The 21,086-nt window shown below is 42.9% G+C and overlaps 1 protein-coding gene across 1 annotated transcript in view; it reads left to right on the forward strand.

The window, feature by feature from the left end:
• Positions 1-1,595: 1,595 nt before the first annotated feature.
• slc22a13b (solute carrier family 22 member 13b) overlaps positions 1,596-21,086 on the forward strand; it is a 95,718-nt gene continuing 76,227 nt past the window's right edge. The window contains exons 1-3 of the mRNA XM_084702967.1: positions 1,596-2,740; positions 3,231-3,334; positions 17,720-17,874. Of these exons, the coding sequence (XP_084559093.1) occupies positions 2,366-2,740; positions 3,231-3,334; positions 17,720-17,874 (634 nt within the window). The 5' untranslated portion in view covers positions 1,596-2,365. The remainder of the gene's footprint in view (positions 2,741-3,230; positions 3,335-17,719; positions 17,875-21,086) is intronic.

The raw sequence follows: 21,086 nt of genomic DNA on the forward strand, positions 1-21,086 counted from the left end.
GACCCTGTACACTTGTTTCATCCGCATTGCATTCCCGCGGAGAACACGGTCCAGTGTAGAGAGGCTGATGGTCTGGATGTTTTTGAATGTGGCATGGTCAGCCAGGATCCTGGTTTGTATCTGTTCGAGCGTGATAGTGTTGTTTTCACGGACCATTCTCACAATGTCAGTCTCCTGTTCGGCTGTGAAAGTGCATGTTATTCCTCCACGGTGTGGTTCTCTTTCAGTCCTGCAAAATACAAATACTGTGAGCACACTATTCTATTGATATGCAATATTTCAGTACACAAGGCAAATATAATTCATACCTGTTCTAATGATGGCAGCAACTGTGAAGCGGCTGAGATTTGGTTGGACCCTCTGGCCAGCCTCCCTCATGCTCAAACCATGGTTGAGCACATGGTCAACCACGGTGGCCCGAATATCATTAGAGATCACCGTTCTCCTTCTTCTTTCTCCTCCACCTCCTTCTTCTTGTCGTCCTCCTCTTCCTCCTCCTGCTTGTCATCCTCTTCCGTGTCCTCTTTCGTGTCCTCTTCCTTGTCCTCTTCCTTGTCCTCCTCTTCCTCCTCTCACTCTTACCCCTCTCCTTCTCTGGTTGTTGATATGTTCTAAGTTCTCCATTGTTCACCAAACAAAACAGAGGCTCAAGGCCCTTTTTATGCTGCAGTCTTGATCGCAAATTGCTCACCAGACCTGAGTGTTTACAGATTTGAATAGTTGTGTATTATAGGTTGATGCTTTGAGACTTTACTTGAGAACTGTGTGCTACAACTGAACATTGTGTGTAGTGTTTTGACAAAAAGGTGATGTGTTATTGACATCAGTGTGTAAACAAGGAAAGTCTAATGCAGATAAGGGAGTTTAAAGTAGTGATAAATTGGGTCGAGCAATTGGTACATGACGTTAAGGTTGTGAAAATTGTGCCAAAGTTTTGCTTGTTGGGTGTTAACATTTGTGAAAAACTGTAATACTATAACTTGCATTTTCATGCTGTCTGTTTCAGCAGAATCCAGGAGCATGACACAGCTAATGAGCTATATAAATACATATTCATTGATGAGGTTGGATTCAACCTGGTGAAGGAGGCAGCACCGGGGGAGAAATGTCATTGGCCAGCGCGCCATTGTTGAGGTCCCTGGCAAGCGTGGTGGGAACATCACTTTGTGTACTGCAATGGGTTGAGCAGGCCCGTTGACAGTATTGTATAGTTCAGAAATAAAACTTTTTTTGCTGCATATGTGTGCTGTTTTATGTTTGACTATGGAAAAAAATAGGCCTACCTACACTGAGACATTTTACAAAAGGAGAAATGGCTCATTTTCCAGAGTCATTGTCATTCATATGGTGTGTTCCATTTCGAGAATTGTGTTTTCAATTTTGCACTACAGTGTGCTGTGAATGCTTGGTAGTATGCAGCAAATGCTTGTGTGTACTGTTATGAATGGTATGTGTGTATCCTTACAAAATATTGCTGTGTGTACCAAATGAGAACATGAGTTACATTTTGTGAACAGGTAAGAGATTTGATTAGCCTGGCTGCCAGACCAACTTCTCCCCGCCCACAAAAAAATGTGGTCGGGAAGTTGGGTCTGGAGGGCCTCGTATTGGGAAACAACTACAGAAAACCAGAATCTGGGGTACAAATGAAATTGCCAGGGCGGGCTTTATACGATGATGGACAGATGATCAACAGTAACGTAATCACCCACGTCACAAAAGAGCGCTTAAATTGAATTCGTTTTGAACAAAGAACATATTACGTTGCTCTGATTGGTTGTAGGTCTATCCAATTGAGCGAAGAGGCATTTGTTTTCCATGCTCGTGTGAAACACGCCCCGTAGTCAAAGCCCAACGGAGAGTTCTCAGACTCATATTCTGACTAGAATTATGAGTATGACAACGTCAGGCTAAAATTTGATGGCAAAGAGTCATCTTGCAAAGGGAGTGTCAGGTTTACCATTTTGGGTGTGAGGTTTTCAGTTTTGTGTGTGCAATTTTGAGAAATCCGTTACGTTTGTAATCAATTGTGAAAAAACTGTAAAGAAATCCCCACTTGTGGTTAGGCAAGACATTTTTTTGTGGTGTGACAAACTCGGAACACATTTTTAGTTCTCACTTTACAGGGGCTTTAAATACCGGTTTATATAGGCTACTTTCCCACTAACAAGCTCTAGTAGTTGGAAGCTATGGCGTTTCACCGCTAGCAATCTGTGTGCACAGTTTAGCCAATAGCTTAAATATTAATTTAATTTGTACATTGCCCGTCCAGTTTGTACATTGACCGTCTGTTTAATAGCTATGAAAACCTACCTCGTGGACGTCATATCCAACTCGATTCGTCTTCAGATTACAGTTTCCTAGAATGAGCGGCTTCGGGCAAGTACTCAAAGCGGTCGGAGAGTTTGGCGCATTTCAGAAGCGATTGCTTATAGCAATATGCATCCCAAACATTTTTACTGCCTTTCACATGTTTGGCCAGGTGTTCACAAGTCTTAATTTCTCACATCACTGTAATACGGACTGGATCCATACCAATGGCCCTAACTTGACCAACGAACAACAAAAAAATCTCACACTACCTTTGAACAAGGATGGAGAGTACGAATCTTGTAAAATGTTCACAGAAGTTGATTGGGATATTGAGTCGATCAAAACCAACGGGATAAATAGTACCACGAAGTGCACTAATGGGTGGGATTATGAAGTTCCTCAAGACACCACCAGTCTGGTGACAGAGGTAGGAATGTTGACTGAAATATTGATGTCATTTAAACCGCCTGTAATTTAGGAATAGTCTATTTTTGTATGATGAATTATAAGAACTTTGGCATCCAATGTCGATGTTGAATTGTAATGCTTCAAACACTTCAATAATATCTGGTACCATTTGATTTGGCAACAACCTAACCCATGTTCCTTATTTATTTGTCATATCACTACCTTGATAGAAACCTGTGTCATCAAATAAGCAACAGTATGTATAACTGGAGATGGAAGCATTTTCTCTGTTCCCTAGTTCCTTGTTTATACAAAGTTGACATAAACTTCAAATACATTATTCTGATCTAATCTGATGTGAGAGTGTGTCTGCTTATCTTGTTTACTTGTCAGTTACTATGTTATGCTTCATTGTGTCACCAAGCAAGACATCTAAGACATCAAGCTAAACAACGAAGATTTTAAAACTGTCTCTTATTTTCTCAATCTTCATCCCACCTTCTTCTCAGTTTAACCTGGTGTGTGATAACAGAGGTCTAAATGAGGCATCACAGTCCATCTACATGGCTGGCCTTCTGGTTGGTGCTTTAGTCTTTGGGCCAATGGCCGACAGGTATGGAACTTACTTTATTTAACGGCTACAGTGCACTTAACATTACCTGCTGTGCCCATTATGAATAGTATGCACAATTTTCATCTGCCCACTTTCAGGACTCACAAATCTGTAATTATTTATAACACAGCGCCATGGTTTCAGAACTTTGTTGCTTATGTTAACAGGTAGGCTTATACTTTCTGCCTACTTGCACAGCGGAATAATAATTCATAAAGAGATGATCAGACGTTTGTCTCTTTAGCCATTAATCATTACATTGTTTATAGCAGAATCTTGCACAACATACTGCTCTCCGTGACTCAGGTAGAGAGAGAAAAGAGGGTGAACATCCCTCTTATAAGACAGTGATGTCAACAGTCACACGTGACTTCATGCCATATGAGGCACAACCTGAACACATACAGTATCATACATTTATACACTTATCCACTCTCAACAGCTTATGTAGCCGGTTAAACTCACTCCTCAGGTAATGCATGTATACAGCAGTGTTTCCTCTAGGATTTTTTTAGCAGTGGGGGCAGGTCTGTCCGACCACACACCCCACCCCGGCCGAATCAAAGTGCTAACCCTATATTTCGGAGCAGGTTAATGTAGGCCTAATAGTTTAATAGCAAATGTAATATTGCACATACGTTTGTCCTATTTCCCCTAAAGAAATAAAGTTAGGCTACTTAATGACACCTTACAGTCATAAAGTATGTTCTAAATGGCATAAATGCTGCCAATTAATAATTGACATGCCAACTTATTGTAAATGGTCAGTAGCTTAGCCTATCGATTAAGGGGCCACTCGGAAGCATGTATGCTGTCTGATTCATTTGATCTTGATAGGCTAAGCGTTCTGTAGTTAATAATAACAATATAGCCACTATTTATTAACTAAAACTACTTCAGCATTATAATGCACCCAAAATACAAACGTGAGCAAGGGCAGCAATCGCATCGACGTGCAATCTCGCGAGCAGGGAAAGAAAAGCCTACAAACAACGAAAATCACCAGTTAACTTAATTTAAATTAGCAAGAACTATAGACTATTACAATAACAGGCTTAAATTAACTGACATCATAAGTTATACGAGTATCTACAGTCCTCAAGGACGCACACACGCGATCTCAACTGCGCTGTGAAGCACATGTCCGTACTATCCTCCGATACACTTTCTAACAATCACAGCTGCTGATAGACGGCCTAAAATTTTGTACAGCCCTATTTCTGATACCGTGGCGGCAGAAATTTAGCCGTGGCAAGCCGCCACGGAAAAATCAACATAGCGGAAATACTGTACAGGCCACACGCACCAGCGAATAGCTAGCTTTTTGTTGGGATGGTATGGAAGTTTATTGTATTCAAATGGAAATGCATTTTTCAAATGGCAATTCAATGTGCTAAGTGGCAATGCCATCTGCAATTCAAATGGTAAAGTAGATGTCAAATGGCAATTCAATGTGCAAACGACAAAGAAATCTGCAATTCAGTTTGTATTATTTTGAATACAAATTTTAATGAACACTTATTGTATTGCATTTCATATTGACAAGGTTTTTAAAACTCTTTATTCAATAGTCTATAGCATTAAAATATACATGTCACCACGCTCTTCTTGTCAGTGGATCGTCAAGGCGGGTCTTCAGTTTGGACGTCACTTCCTCATTCAGTGACTTGGATAACAGTGAGCAGTTGGCAATTTTCAATTTGGTCTTCAGTTAGGACTTTGACGTTTGTTTTGTGTTTATTCTGACACCTTAAATTTTGCTAATGCTCAAATCCGGACCCAACAGTAGGCTACAATTGAATTAAATATTTGCCTTTAAAAAGACAGACTGCAATACTGTTGTTGAAGAAAGCGTTATAGTCTGCCTCTTCACTAATGGAAAGACTAGGTTTAAGTTCTGGTTGTATTATCAATCTTTAGCTTTAGAGAGTTTATAGCTCAAAACAAAAAATGATGATTTCAGTGCACTGGTTCGTCCAAGTTCGAACCAAGGTGAAGTTAGTTTCATATTCGACATTCGTCTCACATTCGGAAGATGCTACTTTGCAGTGTCGTGTTAGGGACCAGGTGAAAACTACCCATACAATTTGGAAAAATTATGACTTTTATAATATTTTTATATATAAAACCTCAAATGAACAGCAGAGTATTCCAACAATGTCTATACCTCATCCCTGCCACCAAAGCTGATATCGAACCTGATATCGGCACTGTCTCTGATATCCACGTGTCAACCAAGACAGCCCTACAACATCCGGAGCGATTTTTAGAAACGTTTTGATTGGTTGAAACGAAAATGGTTGCAAATATATGTGTACAGGACTGTGTATACCACAAAACAAGACTGTCTGAATTTTTTATCAATTAATCAAGCTAAAAATATTACATTTATCGTACTCTCTGGATGATCTGGCCGCCATTGTTGCCGGTCGCGCAGTATTCACATAGCCCTAGGTTTCAAGTAAGCTCCCAATCTTACTTGGTTTTAAGGGGTGTATACCCCTTTGTCTTAGCCCTACCCCTACCTCAAAAAGAGTATTGGGACACCACTAGCTCTCACGGGAACGCCCAAAACTAAGGGTAAAGGGGTAAGGGGGAGTAATGGGATTTGGCCCTAATCTTGACATATCTAAGCATGGAAGAAAAAGGACCCCCCGTACGAGCAATGACTACGGAGCAAGAGCCTCCTGCTTTAGAATGTTTGAGAAGAAGGTTGAAGAATTCAGGGTGAAAGGTTAAATCAGAAAATCACACGTCTGAGGTGGGATTAAACACATTTGCCCGAGTGGTGAATTCCCTGCACCAAAGAAACCCATAGAAAGCCATTAAAAATGAACAATCCAAAAGGCAGTCGATTTAGCGGGAGAAACAACCACGTCTGAGCACCGAAAGCATGGCATGCAGAATAAATAGTGAAAGGGAGTCTGTCATCAACCTTGGGGGGAAAGGCTTTGCCTGTGCCTTTAAAAAGCAATTTTAAAATTGAATGAATGAGAGAATGAATACTCTCTCGCTTTCTACACTAGTGTAGGGGGCACAGAGGTATTTTGTGGCAGTGGCAGCAAGACAAGGTAATCGGTATTTGTTGAGTCCCCAGTACTGGTATGGGTTGTCTGAGGCAGCGATGGTTTTCTCTGCAAGATATCCATGCAGTTGGACTGCAGGGCTCGAGCTGCTTGCTGCACTGGGATCTTCACACTCCTCCACAATTTGGTCAAACTCTTGCATAAAGCTGCTCTTACTTGGTGCTGCTGCTGCCCGAGGGGCCTTTTCTTGTGGCTCTGCAGCCTCTGATGCTCCACCTGTGCTAATCCTCAAGTCTTCCTCTAGTACTCCTGTCAGTGCATCTTTTGCACGCTTTGCAGATGGTGCACTTGTAAAGTAACTGAAACAGAAATAAAACATGGTTTAGGCTAAATATGAAAAATTTGATAACACTAAAACTTGAGGCTGATTAAAGTAATATACAAATGTTCATTTGTATAATCTATATAAAGAATGTAGGCCTATATAATTTATGTCCTACATGTTTAAAAAACGTACACCATGGCATCTCATCAATTACAGTAGTAGTGTTACTGTGGAGAGTAAAACGATCTATATACCTAATGAAATTAGTTTAAAATCTTACCTGTCTTTATATCTCGGTTCCAGCAGGGTGGCAAGTGCATATAAGGGTTCATCTTCCACGGTGTCAAAGCGTTTGGTGACAGCTTGTAGCAGGGTATTTTTCATTGTTTTGATTCCAGTAACTGATTCGCCTTCTTTAGCCAGGATGCGTTTGAGGACGGTGACAGCTGGAATGACGTCAGCGGTGGAGGCAGTCGATGAGCTTACTTTCCTTGTTAGCTCTTCGAATGGTCCTAGAACAATGCTCGTTTTTTCTAGCAAAGCCCACTGGTTAGCGGTCAATGTACTGGGCAGGTCATGGTCAGCAATGTAAGCAAAGAGGACTCGCTTCTGTTCCAGAAGACTCTGTATCATCAAGTAGGTACTATTCCACCTTGTTTTGACGTCTTGTTGCAGGCGTTTAGGTTGCATTTTTATCTGGAGCTGGATATCTTGCAGCCGTGAATATGCAAGTGGGGAATGTTTAAAATGTCCCACAATGTGTCTATTGACTGCAATGGCATCGCTCACACTCCGTTGTGACAGTAGTCCCTCATTGACTACAAGCTGCAATGTGTGAGCAAAGCCGCCTAAGCTCCTCACCCCCATGTTATCCATGGCCATTTTCATGTTACTTGCATTGTCCCTGAGTATGACATGCACTTTATTCAAAGGAAGGTGAAACTGGTCAAGCATCTCCTTCATTGCAGCCGAAATGGTATCGCTGGTGTGTGAACCGTGGAAGTTCTTCGCTTGTAGCATAGCACTGTGTGGTGTACAGCTCGTGTCCAACCAGCGGACAGTTAAACATAAAAGCGACATTGGACACACAGCAGAGCTCCATATATCTGTAGTGAAACTCATTGCCTTTACGTCTTTAATCTCTTTTGAGATGTGTTCGCACACTTTTTTGTACTGGTCTGGCAGTGCGGTCTCAGAAAAATACTTGCTGGAAGAGAGTACCTTGGCTCTAAGTGTTCCAGTAGGCGACAGAAGCCCTCGTCTTCAACAACTGACATTGGTTGAGCATCTAAAACAATGAATTCTAAAACTTTCTTTGTTATTGCCAATGCTTTCAAGCTTTCCTTTGGAAACTGGTTGCGTCGTTGAAATGCTTATGTTAAAGTTAGTTGCTGTGCTGTATTGTCTCCTGCTTCTTTGGTTTTGTTGAGCTGCAGGAATTCAGTGTGCTCCTTAGCATGGTGCTTTTTGAGGTGTTTGATTAAATTTGTCATGTTGTACTTCGTCATGCTACTACCACCCCTCGAAACATTTTGTTTGCAGATATTGCAAGCTCTTCCAGCAATGTGACACACGTGCTGCTGACGAATGACGTAGGATGTGCTTTTTTGTCTAGATCGGGGCCGATATCCGATCTTGGTATCGGATCAGTGCACCCCTAGAAGCAGCGCAGGGACTCGAACCCGATTTAAAAGGATCCAACAAAGGGCCTCGGACACCTGCTTAAAGATAGAGGGGCTGCTCCTACACCCGAACAGAAGGCACACGGCGAAATAAAAACGATCCTCCCATTTCATGCCAAGCAGGTGCCACTGAGAGGGGTGCACAGGGACGATTTTAAACGCGTTGGTGATGACGGCCTTGGAAAGCCAAGCTCTGGGCCCTGCCAGCTTTATGAGCCTGATGGCGTGATCCACGGAGGCGTAGTACAACGAGAAAGGCTCAAGGGGAATAAGCCTGTTTATTCCTGGAACCGGACCAGAACGCGGAGCAGACAAGTCCAGGATAAGCCAGAACTTCCGCGTAGCAACACCGAGGGGACTGCTGCGAAACAGAGGAAACGGGAGACGAGCCAAATGGGCCCATGACGAAACGTTTGTCGCACTCCCTGGCCAGAAGCCGTGACACGACGTCTGGCTCTCGCTACGCCGACTGGAGGTTACCCAATACCAGAGAGGAGGACAAATGAAACCCCGATCCTGAACCCCTGAGTCAGCCCAGTTAACAGATGGTCAACGAACACAGAATCGGGATAAGTAGAGAGTTTGAAAGCCAGTGCATCAACATTTATTGGTGTAGAAGGGTGGCCAGCCATCAATTCAGGCCACCACAACGCCCTCGCTGAGGACAGACCCGGCGCGAGCATACGGAACGGGGGTGAGCTTCCTGACAGCCGCTGCAAACATGAAGAAAACTGCAATTGCCGTAAGCGCACACACCCTCATTGAAATTATTGCAGATAGGTTTGCTGTGCGCAACATGAACCCCTGACCAGCATGACAAGGAGCTCAGTGTCCAGCACGGACCAGTCCAACAGCGTGTTGCAACGGGTGTGGTACAGGTAGAAGACATTTTTCCCATAACGCAGATTAAAATTGCCAATGAGGGCTAGGTACCCGTCCAGTTCCTTCCTTCTCTGGGGTAAGACGGAGCACACATCCTCGCGCAATATGCCGAATGCTACCACAAACTCTCCAATAGACATATCCCTGGCCAGCCTTGCATCAGCTGTTTTAATGACAGCGCAGATTTGACTGCTGGCGGCCATGCTGACGTCGCACCCGGGGGAAGGGAGGATCAGCCGCATTAGATTCATATTCTGTCTTGCAAGATATGCGACCTCAGCATATCAGAGAAATATCAGCACTGACAGGGACGTAAGGCCTACACGGAAATGGTGCTGCCATGGCGGAGGCCAGGGTGTAAAGCGGCTCTTAGATAGCCACTAGGGACGCTGGGGCAGGAGGTGGAGCGCCCACAGGCGGGACCATCCCAGCAGCGGAGGTCAACACCCAGGCGCTCTCCAGCGAATGCAGACGGGCATCGATGGACTGCAATGAACAAGCCAGGACCAGCACGGTAGAGGACATGGCCTCCCCAGGAGGATAACAAGCGGGAACAGGCAGGGGAGCAACGGCGGACGCGCCGGTGGATGGAGCTCCTGGTGAAGCGACTTCCTTTCACACTTCCGACCCAGAGAACCGATGACCCTGGAAGCTGGGGACGACAGGACCTAGTTGGAAGAGACGCCGTCCGCCTCTGTAGCCAGTGCTTGGAGCAGGGAGAGCCCCAACCCGGGAACAGGAAAGACGCCCCGAGCTTGCAGCCGCCGCAGACCCGTCGGATCCCCGACGGGAAGCAAGCCGAGAACTACGGCGAGAAACCGAGACGACTTCCTCAAGATCTGGCTCAGAATCACACATCGTGAAAAATCCCCCAAAAAACAAAGAACAACTGCAAGACCAGCCAACGTATCACACAGTCGCGCACCTGATAGGCTGGAGAAACTACACGGGGAGAGAATCTTATTTAAAGGCACGTTAATGTGATTCTTCAACAGCGTTCATTGATAGACGAGAGCGATGATCGAACCGAACCATACGACAGGAAAGAGGGAAAGAAGAGCGTTTCGTAGTGTGGGGAGTTAGTAGTGAAACATTGTCGAAGATGCCCGAGTGTGGTCTTGCCTGACTGAACTTGTGCTATGCTACATGTGTTTCAATCAAATTACATTCATGGTTTCTTCCCATTTGTTTCACATTACTAGTCACTAATTCACTAATTTATAGTGAATTGTTACACTCTCACAGTCAGCTACTTCATGTAGGTCAGGACAATCCTCACCAACACGTTCAATACCTAGCATAGGGAGGTAATATTCAAAGTCGGCTCTATGCTTAGAAGTACACCTTATTAACATATAACGAAGTGCATTCTCTTAGTAAGCATCTCCACAGCGATAATCTCAAAAGTAAAACCCATTAAACCTTGGTCAAATACTCAGGACCCCAGCATGTAAAACATATCTGTAACATATGTAAGGGATAATGCCCGACGATGTGTCCAATATCACCTGATAATGGACAATGCGGAGGATGTCTGCTGCCCGTTGGACGGTTGCTTCCACGGAGTCCATTATAAGGTGATATTGGACACCTCAAAAGGCCTTATCCCGCTTATACCATGGTCACTTGCCAACATTTTTTTTACAAACATTAATTTATGTTTTAAGGCGTTTTGCAATAATCTAACGTTTTTCAACCTTAGCCAACTCTGATATTTCTAGTCCGCTCAGCTCATAGAACCCACACCGGCTTTCCTTTGGCTGACCTATTAGCCCAAAATCTAACGTTAACTGACTAGCGAGGTGAATAGCAAATGGGATGTGAGATGAGTGGTTACGTGACACTGACACGGTACATTCAGAAAGGTAACATTTTCAAATAGGTTAAAATAAATATTGAAGTCACTCATTGTTGTAAATTACAAGTTAGCTTCTTGTTAAAGATTTTCAAAGTTGTAAATGGAGGCTTTAACTCGGTCACTGTTGTTATGGTTACTTATTTCAGACATTTTGTACAGGCTCATATGATGTTGCCAGCGGAATAATTTAGAACGGTGAAAAGACAGTTTTGCTGCAATGACGTAGTAGATGTCCGTTATCACCCGATAATGGACACCCCTGCAGCCAATCAGAATCGAGTATTCACCCAGACCATGGTATAATAGTTATGCTAATCCCTTCATCTCGCCGTAACGGTCGTATATTTTAGAAAATGCTGCGAGTTGCGGAAGTCTGGCTCTGTCCTTCGTACTTCTGCTCAATTTTCATTTTGCTTCTGTACTAGCTCTGGGATTTCGGCATATTAGTCGGATTTTTCACATTTACTTTTTACTGGTCCAATCAGCAAACAAAGGTAGTGTCTGAGGACGATGACATTGATGTTGTGCGCTAGTTTGAGTTGTAGTTCAGTAATAGCGGTGGAGAAAGATGCGAGCGAAGCCATTCGGTCCGTTGGGGCAACGCTGCCGAATATCCAAAAGTTAAAGCTGGAGAAAGAACAATCTTTGCTGAGTTTTATTGGTGGCCATGATGTTGTGGCTCTCCTCCCCACGGGGATCAGGAAAATTCATTGATTTTCCAGCTAGCCCCGCTAGTGATAATCCCCTCACCCAGCGAAAACTGGGCGCAACACCAGCTAACTAATTGGTTCTGCTTCTATTGTTCCTATTAAACTAAAGCCTATGCTACAAAGTCTGAAATTAATTACATTACTAATTTACAGAAATGTTGTGTATGTTACAACAGAAATAAAGTATTACTATACATAGAGTAATAAAAAAAAGAAACAGGCATGTCAACTTTTAGTATTCCACATTAACTTAGGTATTCATCAGGGAATTAAAGCACATCGAATTGCAGTCTTAAAATCCTTTTCCGGCGTATAACAAAGCAAATTAAAATATAGCTGCAAGCAGCGATGCGGGTTCCTCCGCAAAATGTCAAAATATTATAAAGATGTACATTGTAGAAGGTCAAGAGTTGGACAACAAGAGAGCAAAACTACTTCATGTTGGGCCAACTACAATAGCCTGAATGGGGATTTGAACTCATGAGCATAAGATTACAAGGCAGCCTCTCTATCCTCTCTGCTACACACAAACTGTTGAGAAAGTGAGAGTAGAAAGGACAAAGTATTAGCTTTGGTCAGATTTGGGACAAAGGTTAAGAAATGGTTGACATATCAAAGTGGAATTGCGTGAAATTGCGCATGGTATTTCATAATAATGTCGTCCCGTTTAACTTAACAGATATTCCAATTTAAGACAGGCTAAAAGACTGTGGCTGGATTTAAATCTACAATCTTATACTTTGCAGGTCACTGAGGTATTGATTGAGGTATTGAGGTATTCTCAGTGTTGAATATTGTCATGTTCAGTTACTGTATAAAAAGTAAGCTGTTTCTTCTGTGGTAAGAGTTGTTAGATTCAGCCAAAGTTTAAACTACTCAAATTCAATCATATTTTGACATACCAAGGTGAAATTGTTGATGGAGCTTCAGAGTGATGTCATCTTGAACCCAATAAGGTTTGAAAACCATCAGTCAAAATGATATTTGATTTTTTGACACAAATATATTGAGGCAATGTGGACATTTACATAAATACACCCCTTTCAGACATTTTGTATGACATTTCTCATTCCACTTCACCCTATATAAAAATACACCTGCCCGCACACTATCCCAATCATGCCGTTTACCTCCCTCCCAGCGCAAGTCACGCCAAAGCAGAAATGCTGTAGCGGACGCATGAGGTTTAGATGACGACCAAAAATTGCCTCTCACAGTCAAAACATATTGCACTCAACACTGTTTCCAGAATTTCTCAAAGATGGCTTGAACACTGCTTTCCAGAACCACAGTCAACTTACTTTCAAGAATAGCCTCATTGGCAAAAGGTTTATGGCACAACCCATGATCAACTCCTTGCGGACATTGATCTATAAAAGCCGACTCTCACTTCCCATTAAACCACACAACATGCACTCTCAGAGTGACTAACAAGATTATTTTAACTAACAACAATATTACAAACATCTAACTGAACGAACGCAACAAATGAAATGCCTTGCATTGCTGTTGTAACCAAACTATTTTCCACAAGTCTTGGCATTTTTTACATGCCGCACTGCATGCTGGGTACCCAAGACACTGACGCTGATGATCTAGCTGTGCTCCGACTGCGTGACATGACGAGATGCTAGTGACACGCTAAGGTCTCGGAGTCTCCTGAAATGGAACGCGTTTTTCTGCCTTGAAGCTGCGTGCGCATCATCATCAAGACCCCATGTAAATGTCAAGATAACATCCAAGCTAACAATTTCGCCAAATCTGACTGCAGCTTTGTACACCATATGTACTGTGTTATGGTTGTTTGAGTTAAAGGTGACATGACATGTTGTTTTTGGATGCTTTTATATAGGCCTTAGTGGTCCCCTAATACTGTATCTGAAGTCTCTTTCCCGAAATTCAGCCATGGTGCAGAATTATAGCCACTACAAGTAGTCCCACAACCAGCTTTCATCAGAACGCACTGTTTCTGTGTCTGTAGCTTTAAATGCAAATGAGCAGGAGAGGGGCGGCAACATGCGCTAATGTTTACAACGGATGTATCGCAATGGCTTGTAGCCCCCGTTGCTGTAAGATGCCTCGAATTTAGCCATTCTCATCTGATCACCCTGGTTTGCAGAGGTGCACACTCAGTCATTTCAATGTGGAGAAAGGCGGATATCGCGCACGCCATAACACCAACAGCAGAACGGTTATCCAAATAACAAAGAAGTGTACAACACTCGCGTTACAGCTTTTGAATTCACACACACACTTAATGCCATCTACCTTTACATTAGCGACAGTAACTCAGCTGGCTCGTAGCCCCGTTGCTGTAAGATGCTTCAAATTTGCCCATTCTCATCTGATCACCCTGGTTTGCAGAGGTGCACACTCATAATAATTTCAATGAGGGGAAAGGCGGATATCGCGCACGCCCATAACACCAACAGCATAACAGTTATCCAAATAACAAAGAAGTGTACAACACTGGCGTTACAGCGTATTCACACACACACTTGATTCCATTTGCATTTATCTTTCCGTTAGCAACAGTAACTCAGCTGTTGGCTGCAGAGCTAATGTTACAGCCACATTCTAAGGGTAGCAAGCTAGGTAACTATATACAGTAAAGCAACAAAATGATATAGCTTTAGTTAACTTACTTGTCCAAGGTTTGTAGCTTGACCAAGGAGATTTAGTAATGATCCAGAATTTAATTTCAGCAAGGCCAGCTTTGTGTTGGCTCAAGTTGAGGAAACAGTAGTGGCTGAAATGTTTGGCGCAGACATGCAAAACTTTGGGAAGTTGTGTTGGCGCTTTTCCAGCGAAAATTAAATTGAGATATTGGTTGTGCAGAGGCTCGGATGAAGGAATTAAATAAAGACTTGTGCTTGCATTTGTACATCCAAGCACTGAGCAACTGTTGTGCTTCGTTTGTTTGCTCGGCACTTGCCATTGCACGGTGGTAGCTCAGTTTCTCATGGGCGGGCCAGATGATCTGGGCGGGCAAAGCAGAGAGAGGGGAGGTAACCTTTCTCGTATCTACGTCACTTGGAGGAGATTTTCAAACAGAGCGTTTGAGCCTTCATTTTGTCAATGGTGGAGAAGAACACCCAAATCAAATCAAATCAAATCAAATGTATTTGTATAGCCCTTTTTACACGCAAGCATGTCACAGAGGGCTTCACATACGCCCATAGAACTGCCCCTCAACCAACCTAAACCCTCAAGGAAGACAAGGAAAAACTCCCAGAAAAACTCCCAACGGGAGAAAAAATGGAAGAAACCTTGGGAGGAGCAATTCAGAGAGGGATCCCCTCCTCCAGAGACCCAGGGCTTTGTTTAGACCTATCGAAAATTCTAGCCACTGGGGGACCAAAGGCAGGCTAGGGGAACTCATATTAATGTTAAATAACCTCATAAAATGAAGTTTTCATGTCATGTCACCCTTAAACAACCTTTGCCTAAACTGACAAGCACCAACTCTGAACAGAAAACTGAGTGTCAACATCCATTTACATCCACATTTAGTCTCTATTTTTTACTCTACACTTAAGGCATAACTATGTTTAACTGAATGTCTGCACCTCTCTGTCACCAACTTTCTCTGGAGTGGGGGGTGGGGGCTTCACAGGTTGTCTACAGGTGTAAACAAGTTCAATTTAAGACTTTTTAAGACCTTTTAATAACACTTCGAATTGAAATTAAAGACCAAATTTACGATGGAAATACAAATCAAAAGTGGAAATATACAGTAATCTTCCCAAACACTGATGTCTGTTCAATATGAACAGTATGGTAAAATGACAACAATTGGTTGAGTTTAAGAACATTGACTAAATGTGTGTAATGCGAAAGGATAACACAAATGGAATTGCTGTCCTAAATTATATTTTTTATTACACAATAGTGGAGCAGAAACTAGCAATTCCATGAATCCCATGGAAACAAAGGCAAATGTTTGAGATGTACTGATGTGGAGCACAAATCATCCAAAAAGCAGTACTTCTCTTGAGTGGTTTTTATTCAGATGACTAATCATTGGATTCAGGTCAAAAGTCTATAACTTTAACTGGTTTCATTACTTAAGACACTAAAAGTCAGCAGCTTGGTATGCTGGGACATGGAAAGGATTAAACATTTAGACTTTCATCAAAGTAAAAAATGCTGGTTTGTCCTTTTTCATCAATGTCCTCAAAAAAGCAGTCTGCAGAGCTACTGTGTCTGTGGGGTGACTGTGTCTCTGTAGGGGCAAGCAGGCCCTGCAGGCAGGGGCAAGCAGGCCCTGCAGGCAGGGGCAAGCAGGCCCTGCAGGCAGGGGCAAGCAGGCCCTGCAGGCAGGGGCAAGCAGGCCCTGCAGGCAGGGGCAAGCAGGGCCTGCAGGCAGGGGCAAGCAGGGCCTGCAGGCAGGGGCAAGCAGGGCCTGCAGGCAGGGGCAAGCAGGGCCTGCAGGCAGGGGCAAGCAGGGCCTGCAAGCAGGGCCTGCAGGCAGGGGCAAGCAGGGCCTGCAGGCAGGGGCAAGCAGGGCCTGCAGGCAGGGGCAAGCAGGGCCTGCAAGCAGGGCCTGCAGGCAGGGGCAAGCAGGGCCTGCAGGCAGGCAGTCAGGGCAGGGCATGCCAGCTGGATGAAGCTGTCCTGATTCTGTCCAGCTAGAGGGGGTAGTCCAGCAAGGGATCAGTTTTTCTCTCAGCAGCCTCTGTTGAACTCTGTTGAGCAGGCCTCTGCATGACCCTCCAGACCTGTAAAAGTGAAGAAAGGATCCATGTCAGTTGTGAAAAATTAAGCTTTTTACATGACACTTGACATAAACTACAGTTTTGACTGTGAAATGCAGTGGCATTACTTGAGCTTGAATCCAAATGTGTTGAACTGATGGAGACCCGGCCATGCAAAGTCACTCAAAACATTTGGCTCGATTCCAGGCTATGGCAAGAGTATTTAGCTCTAAACTGGTCAATATACACATCTGACCAAAGACCAGCTCGACCTTTGCCTGTAAACAGTGATTCTGACTGTCAGAGACCTTTAAATACGCTGACCGAGTGAAACTAGCCTGGCTAACGTAGGTCGCTTTCTCAGGATAATGACAAATGAAATAGGCTTGTTTTGAAAGATCCTATATACTGGCTATCTTCAGCAGACTCTTGTCTACAAAAAGCAGCCCTCCCTGACGTTTTAGGAGTAAAATTGAGTGAACTACAATATTGTTTACACACTGCCAGTGAGTGAGCGAGCCGAGTCTGTCACCGAGGCTAAGTCAAAACAATGTACCCCCGGGACGCAGTCTCACTCCACTTGCAAGATTTTCACAAATCACAAAAATAATCGGAGCATCCGGCTACAAGCACAATTCCCACATCTCCTAAAGGCTGCCCTCCTCGACATTTTTGTTGTCGACCGAACTGTGAAATGGTAAACTTATGAACATGACGCGACCAAAACATGGCTGCCGCCTAAGCCTATGCGGTCTCCCTGGCGCAACAATAGGTTCCCTCCTACCGGAGGAACCCTATTTATAATCGAGATCAGTCGGCTGAACCAGGAAAAGACGCCCCATGTCTGCCCACTGTATCAGGCTCAGAAAGTGGGAGGGGATAGGTAGAAATGCAGACTTTGTCATGGAAAACCTGCTAGTGATTAGGTTAGGATCACAGCGTAAATTACCATAGACACTGACCAAAAGTTTTCGTTACCTCTCTTTCTGGAACGGAAAACCCAGAGTTTGCCTACTTTTAGGGTTACGCAACTCAGGGTTTTCACTTAAACCGCTTTCTAGAATACCCCCCAGGAGTACAGATGTACAAAAACACACCACTCTGAATTTTCTGTGTTGTGTAAACATCAACATGAGGAATGCAAGTATTCTTAGTCAAAATCCTGTAAACTAGGTAATGTAGAGTCTCTCCTTTTCTCTCTGCAGGTATGGTCGTCGCTTTGTGATCCTCTTCTCCCTTCTCCTTCAGCTGCTCTTCGGCGTGGGGGCCGCATTCTCACCCAACATATATGTTTATATAGCTCTCCGCTTCATAGTTGGAGCTACTATTTCAGGCATTGCCATCAACACATTTGTCTTAGGTGAGTATTACTACACACATGATGCATGCACACTGAAACATGATAAAACTAGCCATCAGGACATAAGCATGCAGTTTATATATTATTTATTTTCTTTTGAAAATTTACCGTAACTAAGCACCAAAACGGTAGTGTAAATTATAATTACCCAAGACTGAGTAGTTGTGTGCAACAATAATTTGTATTTATAAAAAATATATATATATATTTCTGCACTGTATTTATACCGCAAGCCCCAACTTCCTCTCTTTCATGATCCTATATCCTCTCCTGTCCTGTCTCATGATATGTGCTTTGAGCTCAAGTTGTCATGAGTATCTGGCAGTTTTCAGAAATAAAATCGGTGATTGGACGGCAAAGATATTAAGGCAGGAAACATGGGAATTTTATTTCCCATAGTTGAATTGTCAGGCAGGAATCATCTCGTCTCCAAATATTTTTTACGACCCCCCGACAACCCCCACTTTGAGAACCGCTGGTCTAGCTGACTGGTTACTAAGTAACAACTTTGTTGCAGGAGCATTCTTTATACATTGCGAGCTAACAGTGTCCGGTAGGCTTCTTCGCTATAAATAATGATGTCGCTATAAATAATGATGTAAACCGAGGCCATTAAGCCCTCAAAGAAAATGTAATGTCAAAGAAACAAAAGAAAGGTTTGAGGTTACTCTGAAAATTATAAATAAAATAGGCTAATGTAATAATAAAACTGCTAAATCCTTCTCTAACTCCTCTATCTTGCATAATGAAACATCAAGTTTTTTAAGTGTAGGCTGTGAATCAAAAAGGCCAGAGACGCGCTTGGTGTTTGTCCCTGGCTTGGGAACCACAAGTCACCTTTGGTTAGATTCTCAGGGAGATAATTGACTCGTTAATATCTGACTCCAATTTTTGACAATGTGCACAAGTGCGTTACCTGTAACCTTGAGCGCTAAACAGTTAATGACATGAAACTCTGACGTAGGTAAAAATCATCTGCTTGATCAGAGCACCGACCCTAAAGTATGCGTGTTCACTAATCAGTCGTTTATCTCTACTATAATATGGATTTTAACCATAGTAGACCTAGTAGGATATGTAATCGATCACTCAGAGGCTCCGGTAAATTCCTTCAGAGCGTGGAGATCCACTGTAAGTGACTCAGAGGCCTTAAGTTAAAACCTATTCCAAAAGTCTATGTTTATAATCAGTTAGCCGCATCAACCAGACTAGATCAAAGTTTTCACCGCCGTAGCTTGATAGATACGTTTCAAGGAGAACAAGTAACCTAAAATGCACACATTAATAGTTTATTATCTAAATAGCAAGATAATCAATACAATGATAATGAAATATCATCAAGTACAAAACATACCTTCAGAGCAATGGTTAACGAAGGTATTCACAATGAGGACTAGGCGCCTAACGCACCGGAGCTGTATCGTAAACAGAACTCGAAGTGATTGGTAAAAACTTCTTCCTATATACACCCAAACCTGACTAAAATGGGGACATCGGTCATGTGACAGAAAAGTTGTCGAACGCATACAAATTCAAATTGGATCATTAATCAAGACTGCAGTAGACCAAGTGGTGCCCTTGCAAGACAAGGGAATATGTTAAACATATGTTGGTCTGCTGCAGGCACAAACTCTGTAAACCCCGTACATGTACATGTTACAGTGTTAAAATTATTACTAGAATGTAACACACAAAATAAGAAACAAAAGCATATCAAACATGACATTTAAAGCTGTTTAGAACCTTATTTTCAAGAACACAACTTTTAATGATAATTTCAGAGTCTTCCTCTGTCCACCTTCCTCTTCAACTGTTGAGACCACCTCTCCAGAGGTGTGTCATCAAGGTGTGATTGTCATTTTAGCATTCATGCAAATCAACAACTGTCCCAGACGAGTGTCTGGGTGACCAGTGACAAAGGGGCTGCCAAAACAGCCCTGCATAAGTAATCAATACAGGGCTCCAGACTTACTTTTTTTACTTGGAGCACAGTAGCCCTTGCCTGAAAATTTTAGGAGCGCAAGCAGAAAATGTAGGGGCACACCTTATATTGACCTAATGCATTTATTAATGTAACTAGAGAGGGTACAATTCAGTTACAATTTTAGACCCTTTATAGGAGTGCTCAAGCACCCCTAAATTTATTCTCAGCACCCCTAAAATAATATATGTTAAATGTATTGTTTATTATCATTTGATGCTGGTAGTTCATGAAGAACGGGACATCCTTAGTTTTTTCATTTAATATTTTGCATAATAATACATAAATGTATTAATTGTTATCTAGTGAAATTAGGGATTTATATTAGCAAGGGGGTTTACGTTTAGCACTTTTGCAAGGCACTGTATGTCATGTCACATTCTCATTGGGGGCTGAACACCCCTAAAGGTCTGATCCTAGAATCGCCCCTGGGACAATTTCTGGGGAAATTGTGGGGTGTGCCTGTGTCGGTTGCAGATGGGTCAGTTTTTTTTACTGTCATTTTTACAACTGATATACAGCGACGCACCATATAAGCTTGAGTTTACATTATTTGATGTGACATTACGTAGGCCTACTGTACATGCAAGTCTTAGCTAAATGACTTAAATGTATGATGCACTTTTCGATCAGTCCTCCGACACTACAACACAATACTTGCTGAGTATAACAGCGCAACAGCTCAAACACAGGCAGGGATGGAGTAGCAACGCTAGTGCTAAATAAGTATTTAGCTGCTAGGCTCCATGACGCCGGGTAAGAAGGGCTTGTGAAACTGCTCATCAAAAGAACGAAGGGGAATCCATTTGTCTGGCAGATTAAGACGTTCGTAGGAACCTAGTGAAAAATAGCCTAAAATTTCCAAGACTTTTAGCTAGGTTTATAGGTACCTAGCGAAAAATAGCCTCAAGTTTCCTAGGCTTTTAGCTACAGTACTAATGCAGAAGGAACACTGATATTGTTGTCATACTAGAACGTCGTACCTGTGTCGTTGCTAACATGTGCTGACATGTGCACACTCAATGAATTCAAAATTTGTCGGTCACACATGCGCGAGTGTTTGTAAAAAATGCTTGCATTGTCTCAAAAACTGGTCGCAAAATGCGACCATTTGTTCGCAGTCTGGAGCCCTGAATCAATAAGCCTGCGCTTGCCCTCATTACTCAAATGATGCCGTTCAGGGCGTTAAAATGACAAAATAGGACGCGAGTGTCTCAGAAATGATATAGAG

This window comes from Hypomesus nipponensis, chromosome 8 (genome assembly GCF_054491055.1).
Source record: "Hypomesus nipponensis isolate SF chromosome 8, ASM5449105v1, whole genome shotgun sequence".
Taxonomy (NCBI): Eukaryota; Metazoa; Chordata; class Actinopteri; order Osmeriformes; family Osmeridae; genus Hypomesus; species Hypomesus nipponensis.